Source organism: Euprymna scolopes, chromosome 27 (genome assembly GCF_053919585.1).
Source record: "Euprymna scolopes isolate OS-2025 chromosome 27, ASM5391958v1, whole genome shotgun sequence".
In the NCBI taxonomy this organism is placed as follows: domain Eukaryota; kingdom Metazoa; phylum Mollusca; class Cephalopoda; order Sepiida; family Sepiolidae; genus Euprymna; species Euprymna scolopes.
This window is the reverse complement of record NC_136508.1, coordinates 91,112,935-91,138,391: the sequence shown is the minus strand read 5'-3', so window position 1 is coordinate 91,138,391 and position 25,457 is coordinate 91,112,935. Positions and strand designations below refer to the sequence as shown.

At 34.6% G+C, this 25,457-nt stretch overlaps 1 protein-coding gene across 1 annotated transcript in view; it reads right to left on the bottom strand.

Annotated features, from left to right (window-relative positions):
* Positions 1-8,449: 8,449 nt before the first annotated feature.
* The window catches only part of LOC145248977 (uncharacterized), a 28,252-nt gene continuing 11,244 nt past the window's right edge, over positions 8,450-25,457 (bottom strand). Inside the window, exons 2-4 of the mRNA XM_080110793.1 lie at positions 21,568-21,625; positions 19,280-19,329; positions 8,450-9,882 (exon numbers count right to left, since the gene is read on the bottom strand). Coding sequence (XP_079966919.1) covers positions 9,581-9,882; positions 19,280-19,329; positions 21,568-21,584 — 369 coding nt within the window. The 5' untranslated portion in view covers positions 21,585-21,625 and the 3' untranslated portion in view covers positions 8,450-9,580. The remainder of the gene's footprint in view (positions 9,883-19,279; positions 19,330-21,567; positions 21,626-25,457) is intronic.

Sequence of the window (25,457 nt, the reverse complement as noted above, 5' to 3'; positions counted from 1 at the left end):
CTGAACAAACTGAGGGTTGGCCCCCCTCATATGCCGCCTGTTCAAATATGGTCGCCAGTGATTTACATTTCCAAATACACGCGTTAATAAAACTAGCTCCAACACTATTTGTCTCTGCTAATTTTCCTTGCGATATTCGTTTTCAGCATACCTGAACAAACTGAGGGTTGGCCCCTTTCATAAGCCGCCTGTTAAAACTGTTCACACATGGTCACTAGTGATTTACATTTCAAAATACACGCATTAATAAAACTAGCTCCAAAACTATTTGTCTGTGCTAATTTTCCTTGCGATATTCGTTTTCAGCATACATGAACAAACTGAGGGTTGGCACCTTTCATATGCTGCCTGTTCAAACAGGGTCGCCAGTGATTTACATTTCACAATACACGCATTAATAAAACTAGCTCCAAAACTATTTATCTCTGCTAATTTTCCTTGCGATATTCGTTTTCAGCATACCTGAACAAACTGAGGGTTGGCCCCTTTCATACACCGCCTGGTTAAACTGTTCAAACAGGGTCGCCAGTGATTTACATTTCAAAATACACGCATTAATAAAACTAGCTCCAAAACTATTTGTCTGTGCTAATTTTCCTTGCGATATTCGTTTTCAGCATACCTGAACAAACAGGTTTTGCCCCTTTCATATGCCGCCTGTTCAAACATGGTCGCCAGTGATTTACATTTCAAAATACACGCATTAATAAAACTAGCTCCAAGACTATTTTTCTCTGCTAATTTTCCTTGCGATATTCGTTTTCAGCATACCTGAACAAACTGACGGTTCGAGTTTTCCGGGTACGGTTTTTCCGGAGACGAGTTTTCCCGGGACAAGTTTTCCGGGCACTGGTATAAGTTCTATGGGTTCATGAGAGCACATCCCATTAAAGTACTTGTAAACAGGGATGCAACACCGAGGCGATGGGACAGACGTTGGAGATTGACCTATAGCACGCACGGGGCCTATTAGATTAGATACTCTTTTTTTTGTTGTTTTTGTGCCCAACGATAAAAACCGACTTCTTCATTTGTGTTTGCTTCTCATTTTCGCTTTTGCTCTGATAAGAGTATCGCTAATGTGAAAAAGAAAACAGGTACGAACGTTTGCTGACATTTATTGGATGTGTTCCTACCAGTATTTTGCTTAATTTTCGAGTTTGGAGCGATTATCGAGTCTCACAAGATGTCTGTAAAATGTCAGACACTTCTTTATTGTTCTAACTTAAAACCGTGCGCTACTTTTGTTTGTGTTAAATAAACGTTTTAAAATAAGTTAAAACAACAAAAATGTGATCTAGGTAGATAGAAGAGTAACTTATCTTGCCTTTGGTAACATTCATTTTCTTATATATTTATTTGTTCACTACCTTTTCGTTTTGTTCTCTTGAATGCGAAATATTCGCTATGAAATTTCCACGGGTCACGATTATTTCGTTTTATTAATCTTAAGTTTCATAGAATAAAAAGTTCTGACACAACTTTGTCGAGCGATTTATAATCGATTTCATTTAACTTCTGTTTGACCCCGGCACGTACGATCCTTTCTCTCCTTCCCCCACTCTCTCTCTCTCTTCTTTAGCTTGGTGACAAGCGATATGCTTATGTGTGCGTGCGTGTGTGTGTGTGTATGTGTGTACATGCGTTCGTATGTGTGTTGTCGTATTCACCAAAATTTAAAAAAATAAAAACGTTTTTCCCCGACCGGCCGGATTAGGGTTGTGAGGTGTGGTTAGAGTTCATGAAAATAAATGTTAGCAATAAAAACTTTTTAAAACCAAGTTAGAAAAAAGAAAACAATTTGGGTTTGTATTACTGTACACATAGATTCGAAAAAGTTGTCAAAAAACAAATATAGAACAAATAAATGTTATCAAAGGCAAGATAAGTTACTTTTCTACCTAACTGGATATAATTCACGTGTTTTTATTCAGTGTAACATGTTTATTCAGCTCGAAAAACATGCAATGTTTACCGATGTATTGGAAAATTCAAAATGGCAGCCGACTGTCTCTCGGAGAGGGTACGTTTGGGAAAAGGTATTATAAATAATAAACTAGACAAAATACTGTTAGAAATTCGCTCAATATATGTTACCGTGACATCAGTTGACATGTATTCGGTTGTTTTCTAACAGTATTTTGTCTAGTTTATTATTTATAATACCTTTTCCCAAACGTACCCTCTCCGAGAGACAGTCGGCTGCCATTTTGAATTTTCCAATACATCGGTAAACATTGCATGTTTTTCGAGCTGAATAAACATGTTACACTGAATAAAAACACGTGAATTATATCCAGTTAGGTAGAAAATTAACTTATCTTGCCTTTGATAACATTTATTTGTTCTATATTTGTTTTTTGACAACTTTTTCGAATCTATGTGTACAGTAATGCAAACCCAACAATTTACTTCCCCACGGAGCCCCCGATTCTTCTTCTTTTTTTAGGCGATGTAGTAAACCATATTTTTGAGCAGGGTTGTCTCCTCTCTTTATTTTGGTTTGTATATTTTTCATGTTGCAAAAATGCTCCCGGGAGATCTTTTTAGGATTCTAAAGGTTTGCTTTTTTTTACACTTTTTATTATCTTCGAAAAATGTATAAAAAAATGTAAACAGGCAGTTTACGATTTGAAATGCATCGTTAAAATGATATTTTTTGCTAGTTCTTTCAACTTTATATTTTTATTTCGTCGTCTTCAAGTCCAATGTAAACAAGTTCTTGATGAGCCGTTCCTCTTAAATAATCCAATTTACCAAATTTACACTTCTAACGATTACTATGATATTGTCCATTGACTACTGTACACACTTTAACCCTTATCCTCGAGTGGCCTCTGGGGCTTGATAAGTAGTGATTCCTTTATAAAATAAAAAAATATTTCAATACTTTGATGGTGAGTCTATAGTCAGTCTGTGCTGATTTTCCTTGCGATATTCGTTTTCAGCATACCTGAACAAACTGAGGGTTGGCCCCTTTCATATGCCGCCTGTTTAAACATGGTCGCCAGTGATTTACATTTCAAAATACACGCATTAATAAAACTAGCTCCAAAACTAGTAGTCGGTCATTCTCTGCTAATTTTCCTTGCGATATTCGTTTTCAGCATACCTGAACAAACTGAGGGTTTGCCCCTTTCATATGCCGCTTGTTCAAACATAGTCGCCAGTGATTTACATTTCAAAATACACGCATTACTATCTCGAAAACAATTCGTCTGTCTGTGCTAAGTTTCCTTGCGATATTCGTTTTCAGCATACCTGAACAAACTGAGGGTTGGCCCCTTTCATATGCTGCCTGTTCAAACATGGTCGCCGTGATTTACATTTCAAAATACACGCATTAATAAAACAAATAAATGTTATCAAAGGCAAGATAAGTTACTTTCCTACCAAACTGGATATATTTTTCGTGTTTTTATTCAATGTAACATGTTTATTCAGCTCGAAAAACATACAGTGTTTACCGATGTATTGGATAATTCAAAATAGCGGCCGACTCTCTCTTAAACACAGTAAGTTCGGGAATAGGTGTTATAAATAATAAACTAGACAAAATACTATTAAAAAAAAACACCGAATATATGTCAACCTATGTCACGGTAATATATATTGAGCGAATTTCTAACAGTATTTTGTCTAGTTTATTATTTTTCGAATCTATGTGTACAGTAATACAAACCAAAATTTTAATATTTTTTGAAATATAATTTAGAGAGGGGGGTATATCTCCCTCGGAAAAACAACCAACAAAAAATGAAATTAAAAAGAATCTTGATAAACGATAGCGGATTTTTTAATAAAATTGATTAATAAATTTATTTAGTGATTACTTTTTCTCTGAATGATTGATTTTAGAATTTTGAAGTAAAAATTAAAAAAATTAAAAATGAGTTAACGAGAGATTGTTAGCACATGGCATCTCTCGCGCCAAAAAAATATTTCGCTTTTGATTTATTAGTTAATTTTTGCAAAATTTGACAGGACGACAATAAATGTGGATAATTGATAGAATTATAATTTTATATAACGCATGAGTGCATTGCATTTGGTATGGGAGAAAACGAAAACATAAAACAAAAAACTATCATAATTAAAAAACCAAAACAAAAAAGTAACGCTCCCAGTTTTTAATTTTTTTGTTTTGTTTTTTTATTATTGTTTTTATGACTCCAAAAAACATCGTTAAAATAAGAACCAAAAAGTTTTTAAATTAACTTTGTATGAACATAATAAACGCTTTAAAATAAGTGAAACCACTAAGAACTTAGCCAGTTAGGTAGAAAAAAAAACAAAAAAAACATTAAACAAATAAAAATATTTTTTAAAAATATTAGGGGGGGGGCTATAGTCTATTTTAAAAAGCAATATCTCCTTCAAGAACGATCATAAAATGTGTTTTCAATCGATATTTATTCAATACGGGACCAGTTTTCCTACCTAGCGAAAGGGGACGAGTTTTCCGGAGACGAGTTTTCCGGAGACGAGTTTTCCCGAGACGAGTTTTCCCGAGACGAGTTTTCCCGGGACGAGTTTTCCTAAAATCGAATGGCTGTCTTAACTTTTAAGGTAATGATTTCTTTAAAAATTGCAATTAAAAAAAAAAATAAACGGTTACTTTTACGACCTACCCCAGCGTAGTATAAACACCCAGTCTCTCCTTAAAAAAATATATGCATCCTATGCAGTTATGCTACCGTGCCGAAATAAAAACATTATTACTTAGAAATCTATTCTTTGTACTGTCATCTAACAATGTAATCAAGATGTTGTGAAACTTGAATTGAACGAGGAATAATTCCGAGTGAAACTCGAGTATCGCTTTTAGATAAACTCGACATCAGGTCAAATTTATTTAGTTTTGATTTAGCTTGGTCACATAATGCCAAACGAACATTTCGTCGATTTCAACAAAATTAAAAAAAAATAAAAACTTTTTCCCGACAGGTCGGGATTAGGGTTGTGAGGTGTGGTTAGAGTTTATGAAAATAAATGTTAGCAATAAAAACTTTTTAAAACCAAGTTAGAAAAAAGAAAACAATTTGCTTCCCCCACCAAATTATCATATTATTGGAGCGTCTAAATTAAGATTCTTTTTTTTTTTTTTAGGCGATGTAATAAACCATATTTTAGAGTAGGGTGCCTCCTGTCTTTACTTTGGTTTGTATATTTTTCATGTAGCAAAAATGCTTCCGGGAGATCTTTTTAGGATTCTAAAGGTTTGCCTTTTTTTACACTTTTTATTATCTTCGAAAAATGTACACAAATGTAAACAAGCAGTTTACGATTTGAAATGCATCGTTAAAATTATATTTTTCGCGAGTTCTTTCAACTGTATAGTTTTTATTTCGTCGTCTTCAAGTCCAATGTAAACAAGTTCTTGATGAGCCGTTCATCTTAAGTAATCCAATTTACCAAATTTACACTTCTAACGATTACTATGATATTGTCCATTGACTACTGTATGTACACACTTTAACCCTTATCCTCGAGTGGCCTCTGGGGCTTGATAAGTAGTGATTCCTTTATAAAATAAAAAATATTTCAATACTTTGATGGTGAGTCTATAGTCAGTCTGTGCTGATTTTCCTTGCGATATTCGTTTTCAGCATACCTGAACAAACTGAGGGTTGGCCCCTTTCATATGCCGCCTGTTAAAACTGTTCACACATGGTCGCCAGTGATTTACATTTCAAAATACACGCATTAATAAAACAAGCTCCAAAACTAGTAGTCGGTCATTCTCTGCTAATTTTCCTTGCGATATTCGTTTTCAGCATACCTGAACAACTTGATGGTTGGCCCCTTTCATATGCCGCCTGTTCAAACATGGTCGCCAGTGATTTACATTTCAAAATACACGCATTACTATCTCGAAAACTATTGGTCTGTCTGTGCTAATTTTCCTTGCTATATTCGTTTTCAGCATACCTGAACAAACTGAGGGTTGGCACCTTTCATATGCCGCCTGTTCAAACATGGTCGCCAGTGATTTACATTTCACAATACACGCATTAATAAAACTAGCTCCAAAACTATTTATCTCTGCTAATTTCCTTGCGATATTCGTTTTCAGCATACCTTAACAAACTGAGGGTTGGCCCCCCCTCATATGCCGCCTGTTCAAACATGGTCGCCAGTGATTTACATTTCCAAATACACGCGTTAATAAAACTAGCTCCAACACTATTTATCTCTGCTAATTTTCCTTGCGATATTCGTTTTCAGCATACCTGAACAAACTGAGGGTTGGCCCCTTTCATAAGCCGCCTGTTAAAACTGTTCAAACATGGTCACTAGTGATTTACAGTTCAAAATACACGCATTAATAAAACTAGCTCCAAAACTATTTGTCTGTGCTAATTTTCCTTGCGATATTCGTTTTCAGCATACATGAACAAACTGAGGGTAGGCACCTTTCATATGCTGCCTGTTCAAACAGGGCCGCCAGTCATTTACATTTCACAATACACGCATTAATAAAACTAGCTCCAAAACTATTTGTCTCTGCTAATTTTCCTTGCGATATTCGTTTTCAGCATACCTGAACAAACTGAGGGTTGGCCCCTTTCATACACCGCCTGGTTAAACTGTTCAAACAGGGTCGCCAGTGATTTACATTTCAAAATACACGCATTAATAAAACTAGCTCCAAAACTATTTGTCTGTGCTAATTTTCCTTGCGATATTCGTTTTCAGCATACATGAACAAACTGAGGGTTGGCCCCTTTCATACACCGCCTGCTCAAACATGATCGCCAGTGATTTACATTTCCAAATACACGCATTAATATCTCGAAAACTATTCGTCTGCCTGTGCTAATTTTCCTTGCGATATTCGTTTTCAGCATACCTTAACAAACTGAGGTTTTGCCCCTTTCATATGCCGCCTGTTCAAACATGGTCGCCAGTGATTTACATTTCAAAATACACGCATTAATAAAACTAGCTCCAAGACTATTTTTCTCTGCTAATTTTTCTTGCGATATTCGTTTTCAGCATACCTGAACAAACTGACGGTTCGAGTTTTCCGGGTACGGTTTTTCCGGAGATGAGTTTTCCCGGGACAAGTTTTCCGGGCACTGGTATAAGTGCTATGGGTTCATGAGAGCACATCCCATTAAAGTACTTGTAAACAGGGATGCAACACCGAGGCGATGGGACAGACGTTGGAGATTGACCTATAGCACGCACGGGGGGCCTATTAGATTAGTTACTCTTTTTTTTGTTGTTTTTGTGCTCAACGATAAAAACCGACTTCTTCATTTGTGTTGGCTTCTCATTTTCGCTTTTGCTCTGATAAGAGTTTCGCTAATGTGAAAAAGAAAACAGGTACGAACGTTTGCTGACATTTATTGGATGTGTTCCTACCAGTATTTTGCTTAATTTTCGAGTTTGGAGCGATTATCGAGTCTCACAAGATGTCTGTAAAATGTCAGACACTTCTTTATTGTTCTAACTTAAAACCGTGCGCTACTTTTGTTTGTGTTAAATAAACGTTTTAAAATAAGTTAAAACAACAAAAATGTGATCTAGGTAGGTAGAAGAGTAACTTATCTTGCCTTTGGTAACATTCATTTTCTTATATATTTATTTGTTCACTACTTTTTCGTTTTGTTCTCTTGAATGCGAAATATTCGCCATGAAATTTCCACGGGTCATGATTATTTCGTTTTATTAATCTTAAGTTTCATAGAATAAAAAGTTCTGACACAACTTTGTCGAGCGATTTATAATCGATTTCATTTAACTTCTGTTTGACCCCGGCACGTACGATCCTTTCTCTCCTTCCCCCACTCTCTCTCTCTCTCTTCTTTAGCTTGGTGACAAGCCGCGTATGTGTGCGTGCGTGTGTGTGTGTGTGTGTGTGTATGAGTATACATGCGTTCGTATGTGCGTTGTCGTAATCAACAAAATTTAAAAAAATAAAAACGTTTTTCCCCGACCGGCCGGATTAGGGTTGTGAGGTGTGGTTAGAGTTCATGAAAATAAATGTTAGCAATAAAAACTTTTTAAAACCAAGTTAGAAAAAAGAAAACAATTTGGGTTTGTATTACTGTACACATAGATTCGAAAAAGTTGTCAAAAAACAAATATAGAACAAATAAATGTTATCAAAGGCAAGATAAGTTACTTTTCTACCTAACTGGATATAATTCACGTGTTTTTATTCAGTGTAACATGTTTATTCAGCTCGAAAAACATGCAATGTTTACCGATGTATTGGAAAATTCAAAATGGCAGCCGACTGTCTCTCGGAGAGGGTACGTTTGGGAAAAGGTATTATAAATAATAAACTAGACAAAATACTGTTAGAAATTCGCTCAATATATGTTACCGTGACATCAGTTGACATGTATTCGGTTGTTTTCTTCTTACACCATTATAACAATGATCATATATTATTATTATTATTATTATTATTATTATTATTATTATTATTATTATTATAGTGACATTTGAGGTCACTCTCATATTCATATATTATTATGATAGTGATATGTGAGGTCACTCTCATATTTTTGCCCACAGTTGCCTGATTAACCCTTTTAAAACTAAATTTCACGAATTTGGCTTCTTTTTTTTTAAACCTTCAAAATGTTGTATTTGGCCCTTTTCAAATTTTCTTTTAGCCATCAGCTGATCATCGCTGCAATAGAGTGAAGGTCAGAAAAGTTTCGACATATATTTATAATATGAAAAGATAATCAATTCAACATGGATATGTTTTTCTTTTTGTTTTATTTTAATGAACAGAACCAAAGAACGAATAGGTAATATATACAAAATTCAGAAGATGATAATATATATTTAAATTCATAAGTCTTATTTTTCTTCTTTTTTCTTGAGCTCCCAATAACGAATCAAAACGGATTCACAACCCCCCTCAAAATAAATTACAGAGTTCTTCCCTTTTAATCATTTATTTTTCTTTTATAACTCTTAATGGTTGATTTGCTATTTTTCCCTTTCATGCGATAGACTTTTCTTTTTTTTAAGAGATCCAATATTTCCTTTATAATTGAGAAATGGAAAGAGTGAAAGATGAACCAGCCTTTATTTTATGCTTTTCTTTTCATCTTTCTCGCGATGTTGATTTTATCGGCGGAGCTAAGCTACTGCTCAGACGTGTTTTTTCTTTGGACTCCCGTCTGCAACTGATTAGCGTTTGAAATTCTTAACTGTAACTTTTGTCGAACGTTTTTTTCTGAATTTTAAATATATCAGCGTTTTTTTCTTTCTTCATTTTTGTTTTATTCCTCGATATCGCTGTCGTTGCTATGGTAACGGCTTACTTGTCTCGCGTTTTGGAATTTTAACCATTAAATTTATTTGTTTTTTTTTTATTAATACGATATTGATATATCCCAATATCGTGACACACTTGTACGTTTTATCATTTTTTCTTTCCAATTCTACGTATTTATAACTCAATCAATTTTTTACTGAATAATTCTTACTGACATTCTCTTTATTCAGAAATAGAAAATGAAATTATTAATATTAAAAAAATATATAATTTGTTAAATACTTCATATCTTCTTTACAATCGAATTACATGGGTCAAAATTATTAATATTTACTTACCAATGACGTTGAAAGTAACAAATTCAATATAATTTCCGGTATTATCCGAACACGACCATTTGTTTTGATCTTGTTGCACCTCTTTTATGATGAGAGTCATGTTATAACCATTTCTTGAAAGCTCGAATCTAGAATCCTCTTGACAAGTTGTTAGATTCCTACATCGAAGTGTATTACCATTTTTCACATTTTCCCATTGTAAACGATTGAATATAGGATCAGCAGGGAAGATACAGTTTAGTGCTGCGGGGCTTCCTTCCAGAAAATCGGTTGCATTTGCAGAAAAAATGATTCCTGAAAAAAATAAATAAATAATAAAATAAAATAAAAAATAATGGATTCAATGGATTAAATGCAATATTTTGAAGCATATGATTTTAAAATATGATATTCTTATATATATATATATATATATATATATATATATATATATATATATATATATATATATATATATATATATATATAATATAAATGCGAGATTTTGAAGCAAATGATTTTAAAATATCATGTACTTATATATAATGTATATATATATACATTATATATATATGTATAAGTTGGATTTTTAATTGAGACCTAAATAGCATCACATCTGACAAACTAATGTTTGATTCTACCTAGCCAGTTTGTCTTTGGTTTTCTACTTCCCAGCATGTTTTTTACAATCTAAAAATCTTTCTCAATCCTTTTCTTTGAAAAATACTTATTCTGACAAGAAAGATTATTACAATATTTTTACATAACAATATTTTACATAGCCCTCAAATTTTCATTAATGACCTAAAAATTCATTATTCACACACACACACACACACACACACACACATATATATATATATATATATATATATATACCACTATCAGCCGGTCACTGGGGTGTGACCGACAGACGTGTTATAGTAAATGTCTTAAAGCGGTCTCATGAAGACATGAAGACGGGCCAGTCATTAGGGTCTGAGTAACAAGAAGAAAATCATACCTGAGATATTGGATCTGGGTGTGGCTCCTTTCTTTTCTCAAGATGATTTCTTCACCCTGGTGGCATTCTGGTGGGAATCTTCATTTCTTTGTCCTCAGGGCCGCCTTTCGACTTCAGACATTTATGAAGGCATTCATGGCAGACACAAGAAAAACGACACGCGACACAATTGTAATATACAAAGGTATAACTAACTATTTTATTTTACATTAGAGATACAATATATATTACAAAAAAAAACAATTTACAATTAATTTTTACAATAGGCTTTTCAAAGCTAACTAACCTACCCTAACTAGTGTTGAGGGAGGGGGTGGCCCCCCCCCATTTACGGAGAGACAGACTATGCGTCCTCACATCATGGTGGTCGTGCAGGAAAGAGACAGAAAGATAGCAAGGGGATTATGGGAAGGGGTTTCTTTGTATCTCTACGCTCATGGACAATTTACCACCCGTCCATGCTGCAGAGTGTGTTAGAAACAGTGGCACAAGGAAATAGTGCCACATCCCTCCCTATGCTATCCGAAATTTATGAGTATTCATAAATTTCAGAAGTCCCTAATTTTCCGTGAATGGTGCGTCAACCGGCCGTCAGCAATCAATGTCCCCATGCTCTACGTTCCATCAGGAACTCAGTGAAGCAAGTTATTTTTTCCACCAGGCTCCTGGTAGACTGGTATACTGCTTCAAATACCAGAGAGGGTAATCATCCTCGCCCTCCATCGAGGCAATGACCTCATGATTTCAGTTACTGGATTTACACTTTCTTAAGCAACCAGTATAATATTTTTTAACAAAGCCGGATTTTACGTGAGTTCATCACGCCGACCTATACGTATTTCACTAAGCCGGATTGTACGTGAGTTTATCACGCCGACCTATACGTATTTCACTAAGCCGGATTCTACGTGAGTTTATCACGCCGACCTATATGTATTTCACTAAGCCGGATTCTACGTGAGTTTATCACGCCGACCTATACGTATTTGACTAAGCCGGATTCTACGTGAGTTTATCACGCCGACCTATACGTATTTGACTAAGCCGGATTCTACGTGAGTTTATCACGCCGACCTATACGTTTTTTAATTTAGTCTGCATAACATTATTTTCGTAACTGGATTTACGCTCCCTTCAGCAACCAGTATAATGTATTTTAACCAAGTCGGAGTTACGTGACCTCATCACGCCGACCTATATGTATTCCAAGTTATTACTTCAGTTACTGGACTTACGCTCTCTTCAGCGACCAGTATAATGTATTTTAGATAAGTCGGGGTTACGTGACCTCATCACGCCGACCTATATGGATTTAGTAAAACCTTGGTCTTCAGAGGTTCTAATCCAATTAATTCTGTTAGAGCAAGGAGTCTGCCGCCGAGCGACCAATAAAAACTATCCACCACGGAATATTTATTAATTATATAAAGAATTAATTAAGAAGGGCACTCAGCCTTCATGAGTTAGAATACTCAATTAGGGGAAAAAATTCCAAAAATAAACAATTCAGAAACCTGGTATACATTAAATCAATGAAATAGGGTGTTAACAATTTTTTTTCTTAAAAAGAAAACATTTTAAAAAAATCATTTCAGAGCACCTCGGTCACAATTAGAATTTGTTTACACAATGCAAACGCATTTCAGTTATTACATTCATAATTAACTTTTTCCCAAATTTCAGGGTACATTTAAAAAGTATGTGTATTTTTTCAAAACTTGATTTACAAAAGATCATTAAAATTTAATTCCAAAATTTAAAAATTATTTCAAGTATTTTGGTTCATCGTTAAAATCAATTTATGTTAGTTAACTTCTTTCCAAAGTAATTCATTTATTATTATAAAAACCAATCTTCTCAAAAGGTCATAAACTTCGAATATACCCATTTTTCGTAATACAATTCAAAAATTATTCCAAACATTTGGTTCATTATTAAAATTAATCTTCCGAAAAGATCATAGACAATTCATTTTGAATCAATTCACCCTTCACAATGAGATTCAGAGACATCCCAAAACTTTTTCATTTCGTAATTATTATTTTTAAAATTCAGTGTACATTTAAAGTTATTTAATTGATTCTTAAAAATCATTTCTTCTTTTAGACCATTATCCAGGTCATTTCGAATTCAGAAACTTTTCACGTTAATTAACTTTTTTTTCAAAGTAATTATTTTATTATTTAAAAGCAACTCTTTTCCTAAACTCACTCACAAGGATTATTTCGAATTGATAAACTCCCGCCACACCTAGGAGCTACATTAGTTAACGACCAGTTCTGTATAGTTAAAAGCTCGAAAAAATTAAAGTTTCAATTAAAGAGAGATCTTTCTAGACTGAGGAAATCTTTTTTTATTCTTAATAATTAATTCAATTTTACGTATATACTCCTCAGTCAATATTTCAGGGACCCCTATCATACGGTCCAATTTCAAATAAACCTTCAATTAAAGAATTTGCTCGAATAATTCTTCCTTAAAATCATCTAGAGTTCAGGAAAATCTCTTTCGTTAGTCAAACAATATTTCCTTAGAAATTATTAAAAATTCAGAGAATATTCGAAATGTAATAGCGTAATTTTTCTTTAAGAAAAACTATGAACATTTCAGAGAACTCTTAAAAAATTAACGTAATCATGTAACAGTTGGCTTTTCCAAACACTCGAAGACTTCAAAAAAGTACTTTAAGTGCTGTTTGAATAATCGTCTCAGTTTTTATTTTTAATAAAAACCAATTGAAGACATCATTTAATGTAATTTAACGAAGCATAAATAATTTTGTTCTTTAAACTTGGTAGAAAAATTTAAAAAACTCCAAGTTAATTCGTTATTATATGCCCTCCTGCAATCAGCCATGGGGGTTTAGCTATACAATCATTAAAACGCAAGAGTAGAGAAAGAGAATGAGGGGAAAAAGAAGGGGATAGAGGCAGAGCGATGCCATTACACACCCCACCACCCTCATAACACCATTACGTAATAACAAAAAAAAAATCTTCGACGATTTTAAAAGTCACTCTCTCGTCCCCAAAAAAGCTTGCAGAGGGTGAAAGAATGGTAGACAACACGATAGGTGGAGAAAGAGAGGAAGAGAAACAGAGGCAGGTCGCATTGTTCCCCCTACCCATCCCTCAACACCCTCACAAACACCATGACGAGGTCATCTTCGCTTCTTTCCTATGTGCGGCCATTGTTTTAAACAAATAAGTGACAGGTAGACATTAAACATCTCTACGAGTTTAAAACAAATAACTAAATAGAAAAACAATCTTATTTTGAACAATTTTGTAAAAGGCATTCTCACACAAAAAAAACGTTCACATTATGTAATCCAAATTTGTAGCAATCCATTTTTTCTTTCCTTTTTTTAAACAGACAAATCAAAATTAATAAAAAAAACACAATCAAATCAAAAAACCACATATGTTTCGGCATTAACTGCTAATCTAACCCGAAAAAAAAAACACATCAACTGTTCATGGAATAAAATGTAATGTAAAAGTTCTATTTTTTTTAAATCTGAATCTAACACTTGCAAAGTCAAAAGAATTTTTTAAAAAGTCCTATATTTTTATAAACCTGAAATAAAGATCAGATAAAAAATGTTAGGTATCCTTTATTTTCTTTCCTTTTTTTTTCTTGTTTAAATTTATTTTTCGAGCTTCGTGTTTGAAGGATTTTTTTCTTTTTCTTTCATGTAATAACAAGATGCATAGATATACACACATATAGATATATATCTTGAGAGAGACAGAAAGAGAGAAAGCGTGAGAGAGAAAGAGATATTGCATATTCTAGAGACACTTTTTTCTCATCTCTGTTTTTTTTTTTTTTTGTGTGGGACACATTTCTTACTTTTTTTTTTTTTGAAGGGTTACTTTCAATACTCTTTTTTTTTTAAATCGATCTTTTGTAAACTGTTTTTTTTTTTGTTTTTTTTTTTGTAGGTGCAAGACAATTTTTTGTTCAGGTTCTGAATTTTCTTTTTGAGTGCGTTTTTTTTTTTTTTTGTGCGCGTGTGTACTGGTCTGCCATTTTTTAAAAATTTTGCCAGAAATAATAGTTTTTTCCGTTTTTAAAGACCGTGGACCATTTTTTTTTTTTTATTCGATTCGTCTAGTGGTCATTATTTTTGGTTGTGCCGTGGGTTTAAGAGTCGAAATTATTTCCATGCTGGGAAACAATATGTCTTGGTCATAGTGCATCATTTATACTGCGACACAGATGCGACGAGATCCGTCTGGTAATTAACCAGGGCCAATCCTGAGTCTTAAGGCAACATTTATACCACAATCAGCCGGTCACTGGGGTGTGACCGACAGACGTGTTATAGTAAATGTCTTAAAGCGGTCTCATGAAGACATGAAGACGGGCCAGTCATTAGGGTCTGAGTAACAAGAAGAAAATCATACCTGAGATATTGGATCTGGGTGTGGCTCCTTTCTTTTCTCAAGATGATTTCTTCACCCTGGTGGCATTCTGGTGGGAATCTTCATTTCTTTGTCCTCAGGGCCGCCTTTCGACTTCAGACATTTATGAAGGCATTCATGGCAGACACAAGAAAAACGACACGCGACACAATTGTAATATACAAAGGTATAACTAACTATTTTATTTTACATTAGAGATACAATATATATTACAAAAAAAAACAATTTACAATTAATTTTTACAATAGGCTTTTCAAAGCTAACTAACCTACCCTAACTAGTGTTGAGGGAGGGGGTGGCCCCCCCCATTTACGGAGAGACAGACTATGCGTCCTCACATCATGGTGGTCGTGCAGGAAAGAGACAGAAAGATAGCAAGGGGATTATGGGAAGGGGTTTCTTTGTATCTCTACGCTCATGGACAATTTACCACCCGTCCATGCTGCAGAGTGTGTTAGAAACAGTGGCACAAGGAAATAGTGCCACATATATATATATATATATATATATATATATATATATATACATATGAGCAAACAGTTAATAAAATATGTTAAAAAACACTTTGAAATGAGTTAAAAACATATTTAATCTGAAAAGGAAACACTAGATAAATAGATAGTCCTTAATGCGTGGAGTTTCGAAGAAATACTCTCCTTCTCATCAGAGGGTAAAATTAGCAAAATGCGGGATCGGATTTTGCATGCAGAAGTATTTGATGAAACAACAAGTAAGTCAAAGATCTTACTTGAAAACAAAATAAGTTAAGCAGAAGGAATATGGTAAAGAAAAAGGTGATTACACATGAATGGATAGTCTGGTGGAAGATAAAAAATCCAGTGACGGTAAAATCCAAATGTAAAACTTCAAGAAAGTTAAGAGAATTTCCATTTGTACAAGTAAAATCCAAAGAAATTGCGTAATTGGAAGAAGATGGTCCATAATAATCCAAAGGCAGAAATCCATGGAATAATTCACAAAAATGTGTACAAGGAAAAAAATAATATTAATAAAAGAAAAATAAGATGTGCTTTTCACTCTACTTCCGAGACATAACTATAAATAAAAAATCTGGGAAGAGGAAGGAGAGAAAAAAAATGATAAAGTTAAATATAAAGGCGGCTTCTTAAAGGCAATAGCCCAGGCTTGCGATTTAGACGTCAACAGGGAGGAGGAGAAGTGATGATTTGAGCTGGTATTATTGGAAGTGAGATTGTTGGTCCTTTTCTTGTCCCTGATTGTGTCAAAATGAATTCTGTGAACTACTGCAAGTTTTTGGAAGCAAATTTATTACCCTGATTGAATTCACAAAATGATGCTCTCAACCAGAATCTAAATATCCAACAAGACAATGCCCAAGCTATGCCTCTCGGTTCACAAAAGCCTGGCTTTCAGACAAGGGGATCTCTGGTGAACGTCTGACGGTCTGGCCCTCTCAGAGCCCGGATTTGAATCCGATAGAGAACCTCTAGTCGATTCTGAAGAGGAAGGTTTACGAAAACGGGCATCAATTCCATAAAAAGACATTTGGGAGAGCATCAAGAAGGTATTTTCTGAAATCACACCTCAGCAAGTGAAATCACACCTCAGCAAGTGAAATCACACCTCAGCAAGTGCATAGATTAACATCCTCTGTTGATAGGAGGCTGATTGATTTGATTAAAAATGGAGAAAAGTGAATAAAGGGTTAAATAGTTTCATAAATTCGTATTGTCCTGTTAATTGTTATTTGAGTAATAACTGTTGTTTTCTTGTAATATGTTATCAATATATGGTACTATAATCATCATGTCACAATTTTTCGAATTATATCATGTTTAAAATGGTATTTATTGCGGATAAATGAGTGCTTGCAAACTCTTTGGGCCCATATTCCTTCCTAAAATCATTTAAAAATCCATACCCACCCCCAGAATATGATTATTTGGTTTTCGTTTCTATGAATTTACTTCACATATTTGCATATCAAACAGTGAGTAACATAGTTATTATATTGGAAAATATTGAAGCATAAATTTATCAATTTATACAATTTGCAAACACTTTTGACCCCCACTGTATATGCATCATCTTTGTCGATATTAAAATATTTGCAAACTAATTTTCAATCTTTATTTATTAATTTTATTATTGTCATCCGTAGTTGTTGTTGTGAGGCGATAGCAACTATGGATGGCAATAATTGATGTAATGCAATGAGGAGATTTGGAGTTCCAATCCCGTTGCGGTTACCACCTGATGAAGATCAAAGGAATAGTTGGTCGAAACGTCGTGAAACAACAACTAAGAAAGATGAGGATGATAGTTCGCAACAAATAAATAAATTGATAAATAATACTCATCTCAATAATAAATTCCAATTAAACAATAAAGAAATCTTTATTATTTAACATTTTCGTTTGGAGTATTTGAAATAGCAAACATTTGCAAAGCGATATTAAACAGGCAAAGTTGTGATAAATTTAGTATTAGGGTTAGGGTTAGGGTTAGGGTTAAGATTGCATAAGGTGGAACATATTGTTTTCATTTACATGAATAATAGTCGCAGTTCCAAGCTGGCCAATAAACTAATTCAGAGAGTCTGCAAATGTTCACCTCTAATCTTAAACCCTAAATCCAGCCGTGAACCTCTTCCCTGGAATAGTTTAGAGGTTATTTGACAGATATTTTTTATGAGATACAGAAAGAAGATGTCATATTCCAAAAATTATATAAATTGATTACATAGTTTTTTTTATATAGAAAATATTTTTTTACGAATTTTAACGATTTTATTAGAAAACTGTATCCATTACAAGGTTGATTGTAATCTCAGTAGTTCGAATTGAGTTCTCTTTCCCCTTATTTATAAAAAACATTACAGACCAAAACATGAACTCTTAGTTAAAAAAGACTACTTGATCAATTTACGTGACTTTTGGAATATGACATATTCGTTGCGTGACGGGTATGGACATGATAAAGTTTTTAGATTTTTCTGTATTTTTGTTTTGAAGATAGGTTTAATTCTAAAATAAGCACCAATTTTTTCTTTGAAATAATCAGAAAAATACAAATTTGGCCTTCGGTTTAGGATTACATCTAATCAGACGATAACGAAAGTGTCCTTGACGCCATTCCAAGTCATTTGAAGTGAAGAGTAGCAGCAATATGATTGAAATCAAATTTCAATAATATTGTCTAACAACACATTGTCTGCGCAAAACGTTTTAACAACCACTCACATAGCTCTCGACATAGAGGTACATATTGAAGCATATCATTAAATAGCAATAAAGCAAAGACTGTTGGGCATTCATGAATGAAACTTGGTGGTCAAGTTAAACATAGACGTCAGTTTATTTGTACTAATGTAGAGTTGAATGTAATAATCAAAGAAGCAAGCGCCCATATGTATGTGTGCATTGTGTGGCCATACGACTTACCTTCAGGTGGGATCTGAGAGAGAGAGAGACAGACAGAGAGAGATTAAATATGTCGACCCTGGCTTTATAACGTGTAGTCTCGTAGAATTGCACGAGATCATACTGCACACATATGCAAATGAATTGCAGTCAGTTTTTTTTTAATAAACACCTGTTGGCAGAGGTGAGAGGGACAGACGTGTGCTGGAAGGCGAGAGAAAATTGTGAGGAAAAGGAAATACAGCGATTCGTGAACTTTTGTGTTTTTTTGTTTCTTTTTTTTTCCTCCCAAAATATCAGCCCATTTAACTGCAACCAAACATATTTGAATTGCAGCAAGGACTGTGAATTTAATCAATCATTCCATGATTGACATTTCTTGGAGAAAACTGTATTTTGTCAAAAAAAAAAAAAAATTGAGACTTAAAAGCAACCTCCACAAATCTCTACTTTTGTCCGAATTTCAAAATAATAATACACTAAATATTTTTTCTATTTTTAAAGGAAAGTAACTTTACTCTTATCTCCTTTGCTCTAAAAGCATTTTTGAAACACGAGTTATCTGCCCCTGACTTAGGACTAGACATTAATGAGATGCTAAATAGGAAAACATTAAATGGACGTTCGCTCTGCGACAGACAATTAAATGCCACCTCATTTCACAGTAATTTCTTTTTAACTGCTATTTATATAATAAATAATTATTGTTGTTTACCTACAGAATCGTTTTCATCCAAATTATTTCTTCATATTTTTGTTTTATCACTTAAAAATGTCAGTATTTTTGTATGAAGCTCCAGAAATTGATTAATAAGTATGAGAAATTAAATAGATAAAGCTAAAAGAATAAAAAATAATTTAAAAAATAAACTTACTGAAAGACTCCGTCAAGTGGATCATGCTTGCTATTATTATTATTATTATCCTGGAAAAGAGAACAAAACTATTTTAATTAAAATCGGAAATTTCAAATGGATACAGAAGTGATTAACACATTTGGTTGTGGGTCTGACGTCAAGGAGTAGAAAGCCGCAGAAAATTATAAAACAAAAATTAAGGTCAAAATACAAAGACGAAAATAAAACATAAGTGGGAAAGCAGAAACATTTCTTTGTTGATGACGTCATTGGGTTGAAATGTTGTTATATGTAAATGTGGTTGGAAGTTAGGCCACAAATAGAAACGACAAGAACTGACATCAAATGACGTAAACAATTGTTATTTAACAGAAGGAATACGAGTCCAAGCAGATTCTGGCAGACAGATAAGTAAGGAAATGAAAAGGCCTCATAAAAATCGTGTTTGTTTGTGAAAGAAATTAACGAAAAAAATAAGATTGTTGTTTTTATAAAGAAAAAAAACATCTTATTCTTATTCTGTTAGCCACAATCGAATAGTATATATATATATATATATATATATATATATATATATATATATATATATATATAATAAATGAAAATATATATGGCAACTAAGCTACACAGAATATTCCGTGTTTCATTCTCATGAGAATTCGTCAGGTTGACGAATTCTGACGACTTCGCTTCCTTCAAATTAAGGCTAGTCATTTCAAGCGCGTATGATAGCGTTGCAAAATGGCCATGAAAAAGTGACCCCTTCTTGTAAAAAACTGCTCAGTTGAGGGTGAAGGAATTAATGTCTTTGACTAATTTTTCGATATTTGTTGTCTGAAAGATCAAGGTTAAAAACGATACTTGTTCCGACATACAAACACACACGCACACACACGCACATTTTGATTGGGTGTGTTGCGGTGGTGTAGTAAGTCTATTTTGAACTCTATCAAGGTAGGATGTCCTTTCTAGCAGTTCCTTCCCAGATATGGCTACAGTACTCCATCCTTGGATGTACCTGGCTCTTATAAAGGTAGAGAATTACATCAGCAGTGAGATATCTACTGGATCGGTAGAAGGATCTCACCATTTTTCCAACAACCTTATATACTAGTCGATCTTCTTGTTCAATATCCAACATTCACTAAAAGATGATTTAATTGTCTTTTGTATTCCATATGTATGTTGCGGAATGAGATTTTTTTAGATCCTGTTAAATTTCACCGATACATATCTGAAGACAATTCATTGGTCAATATATATATTTGCATTAGATAGGGGGGGTCAAAGGGAGACAGAGACCAAAATTACTAATTAATTATATCTTATTAGTCCATGCTCTTACACGGCTGACATCCACATTGCATGCTTCTAAACAGACTATCTTTTCTATCACCTTCTCTCTTTGAGTCATGTGTTGTCATGTCCGTTTCTTGTCCTTTTTCACAGCCTAAACAATTTTAAATTCAGGATCATCAAGTATACCTCTTGTTATTTTCAACTAACTAAATTATATGCCAGTGAATCGTTCAATATTTAACCAATAAACCAGCTCCCAATAAAAATGGGAGTGTCCATAGCAATAGGAGCAATAGAATAGTTTCATTTTATTTATACGAAAAAGTCAAACGACACGCGACAGAATGAAATAGTGCAAATTTTATAAAAGTCAATCAAATAAATCTAGACATGACGTCCCATTTGCAAATTATAGATATTACAATCTAGGAGGTATATAAACAGTTCTAAGAAATAGTGACCCCCCCAGAGAACCCCGGCAAAAAAGCCTTTGCTGCACATATAAAAATGCACACACCGCTTTTGCCTTATATATATATATATATATATATATATATATATATATATATATATATATGTCCTGACACGTTTGACACCCACATTTCATGCTTCCAAACAGACTATCTTTTCTATCATCCTCTCTCTTTGACGCATGTGTTGTCATATCCGTTTCTTGTACATTTTCACAGCCTAAACAATTTTAAACTTAGAATTATCAAGTATAACTCAGTTTCTATTTCTTGTTATTTTCAACTAAATTATATGCTAGTGGATCGTTCAATATCTAACATTTAAAGGTGATTTTATTTTCATTACATTTCCCACATACGTTGATCAACGATATTATCACTATGACGAACACGTATAAGTATTTTCAAAAGTCAAGAATCTCAGTAGAATGTTTGGTGCTATGCATGAATTATTAAAAATTTGTGTCAAGAGGGTTTGTATATTTGCAAGTGTCAACAACAACAAAAAAAGCAATTCATTAAAAAGATTAAACAAACCTGATCGTCGTTTCCATGGTGATTGCAGCTTAATTATCTTCAGAGAAAATATTTCTTGCTGAAATAATTAAATAATTAATTAATTAAAATTTAAATTAATTTAAGTTAAAAGAATTCAACATTAAAAAATTTAACATTAAAAAATAAATTCATCATAAATTCATATTTTTCATTGAGAACTCAAAGTTTTTTCTGTGTCTGAGGCGTCTTTTTCCCTCTCTCTCTCTCTCTCTCTCTCTCTCTCTCTCTCTCTCTCTCTCTCTCTTTGTCTGCCTGCCTGTCTGCCTGCCTGCCTGCCTGTCTGTTTCTGAGCATTTGATGTGATTCAAAATCATTGCATGAAATTTTCGTATTGTCTGGGATGGAAAATTCTTTCTCTTTTTATATCCACGAGTATTCGTCCAAACAAAACAATGCTCATTTGCATAAGTGTACTCTTGGCATCACGCACACAAAAAAACAAGATATTTTCATCTTAAATGTAAATAAAACACTCTGGGTTCAATACCCAATCAACAACATATGACACAACCCTAACTCTTTTCCTCATAAACCTCATGATGGCTGCTAACTCAGCCTCCTATCTCTTGACTAAATATGATGCAGAATAGCAGTGGATATCTGGTTCACGTGCTTCTTTGAAGTGGAACGTGCACCATAGTTTCTGTTTTTGTTTTCTTCAATAAAATTTCTGCTTCCAAATCATCCAACAAGATGCGTAGCTCCATTTCCATAAGAATCACTGGCACCAGCCATTTACAGCTCAGTACTAGGTTACTCATCCATTTCCTCATCTTTTTTTTACATAGGAGTCACCACTTATTAAGTCCCAGAGGCCACTCGAGGATAAGGGTTAAAGAGAGTACAGTAGTCAATGGGACAATATCGTAGTAATCGGTAGTAGTGGATATTTTATAAATTGGATTACTTAAGGGGAAACGGCTCATCAAGAACTTGTTTATGTTGGACTTGAAGACAACCAGATTGTAGTTAGCTGGAAAGCAGGCAAATGGAAGCCAATTCCACAGGTGTGTAGTTCTAAGGAAGAAGCTTTGTTCATGGAATCTACGTTTAGGGTTTTTTTTTTACATAGGCATCACCACATTATCAAGGCCAAGAGGCCACTCAAGGATAAGGGTTAAAGAGTGTACAGTAGAAATTGGACAATATAGTAATCATTAGTAAAGAAAATTTGGTAAATTTGATAACTTATATGAAACGGCTCATAAAGAACTTATTTACGTTAGACTTGAAGACAACCATATTGTAGTCAGCCGGAAAGCAGGAAACCGGAAGACAATTCCACAGGCGTGCAGTTCTAAGAAAGAAGCTTTGCTCATGGAATCTACGTTTAGGTTTAGGCACAGATGAAGAGTGGGGGGAATTATTGATAGTGTTTACAGCTAGACGAGTGTTTCTTGTGAAAGTTTGGCGAGGGGGACCATAGATTGAAGCTCAGTCGAACACTTTCCATGAAAATAACGATACATCAGAGACAAACTCGCAACATCTCTTCTGTGAGATAGAGGTTGCAGCGAAGAGAAAAGGACATCTCCTACGAGGCTACGAAGTCTATTTTGAACTCTATCAAGGCAGGACAAGTCCTTTCTAGCAGCTCCTGCCCAGATGTGGCAACAGTATTCCATCCTTGGACGTACCTGGTTCTTATATAGATAGAGAATAGCATCAGCAGTGAGATATCTACCGGATCGATAGAAAGATCCCACCATTTTTCCAGCGGCCTTGGCAACAGATTTGATGTACGTGTTCCATTTAAGATGAGGAGTAATGGTCAAGCCCAGAAGCTTGTCAAAACTTGAGGCCTCCTGAAGACGAGAGCCATTCATTTCAATTGATGCCAGATGTGGATCAGAATGTTGATGATGTAAAGAGAGGAGCTTGGTTTTAGATGCATTAAAAGTAACCAGCCACTCCTTACCCCATTGTACTACGTGCTCAAGATCAGAGGAGAGAGAATTGGAGAGAACTTGGTCGTTTACTGTCTTAGATGTGCTACCATAAATGGTAGTGTCGTCAGCACAGATGTCTACAAATGATATAAGGATGTGATTTGGAAGATCATTAATATAGATCAGGAAAAGAGTTGGGCCCAGGATGGATCCCTGAGGGACACCGGCATTAATACTGTGAGCTTCTGATTTTTGCCCCTCAACTACTACTCTTATGAACCTATCAGAAAGAAATGATTTAATAATTGAGACGACATTTCCAGCAATACCATAGCTAGAGATCTTATGAAGTAAACCTTTATGCCATACCCTATCAAAGGCCTTAGATATGTCAAGAGCAATTGCCCTAGAAAGTTTGCCTCCGTCGAGAGATTTGCTAATCTTATGAGATATAACTGTAAGCACATCTGCTGTAGATCTAGCAGAACGGAAACCATATTGAGTGTCACTAAGAAGGTTATTTTTGTTGAGATGGTTGATTACTTCTGTATTTAACACAGATTCCAGCAACTTACTCATGACGCACAGGAGACTTATTGGCTTGTACTGAGAGGGGGATGAGCGATCACCTGAATTCTTAAATACAGGGCATACTGATGAAATTTTCCAGGGAGATGGGAAACTATTCTCCTTAAGACAATGTTTAAACAGTTTTGTAATTATGGGCGCTAGTTCAGGTTGAAGTTTTTTGAGTACTATAATTGGAATACCGTCAGGGCCAGTTGCTTTACTGGAATCAAGGTTTTTGATTAGCTTGGCAACATCACGTACAGATATACGTATTTCATATAGCGTGTTTTCTGATACAGGAGGAAATATTGGGGGTTGGCAGCCTTGATCGCAAAGGGTAGAATTAGCTGAAAAGTTCTTGACAAAGAGTTTGGCTTTGTCTGATGCTGACGAGATTACCTCAGGTCCATTGATAATGGTTGGGATGGAGCACACGCTTCTGTTCAGGATTCTGTTTGCTCCAAAACTGTTGGGAACCAAGCCGCTGCTCAGCTACTTTGGACTGAACAGGTTGAGCATACAACTCTCTTGCATTCTTTATTACTTTCTTACAATGGTTGCTGGCAGTCCTGAAAGCGGCTTTAGTTTTCATACATCTATTACGTTGGAAACAGTGGAAAAAGTGATTTCTGTGCGCAATGGCAGCAGCACATTCTGGAGAGAACCATGGCTGGCTGTTAGGTTTTTGCTGAAACTTTTTCGAGGGTATGAAACGGTCAATACCTACAATTAACCATTCCGTCAGGTCTAATACTATAGAGGACACATCCTTTTTAAACATGGAATGCAGAGGTAGATCAGATATAAATGTACGAAAGCTATCCCAGTCAGCCTTAGTGTATCGATATACTGTACGATGGAGAGGTACGTCTGGGGACTTATTACATTTCATTTTTATCTTAATTGATACAACAGAATGGTCGGAAGATCCAAAAGGCGACAGAACAGAAACTGAACATAGTTCAGGGCAAGTTGTGAGAAAAAGGTCTAGTAGGCTCGCATACTGGCCGTCATTGTCGGGCACACGAGTGGGTTCCTGAACAATCTGAGTGAGGTCATAGGCAATGGAGAAATCATGACAGAACCTCCCCTCATCATCGGTCTTGTTAGAGTGGGTCAACCATTCGACGTTGTGAACATTGAAGTCACCACATACGTGAATGTTAGCTGAAGGATAAGCAGATAGGACTTGGTCAATTTTCTCAGATATGCTTTGAAAGATAGTAACTCCGCTGTTATGGGGGCGATAGAGAGTAAATATAAATGCCGTAGTGTGAGCTAAAGCAACCCAGAAGCACATATAGGGTAAGTTAGGATCTTCCCTGGAGATGTCCCTACCACATGGAAAGTTATCCCTAATATAGGCACATATTCCATGCCCATGGCGATCTTGGGGGTCAGATTTAGAAG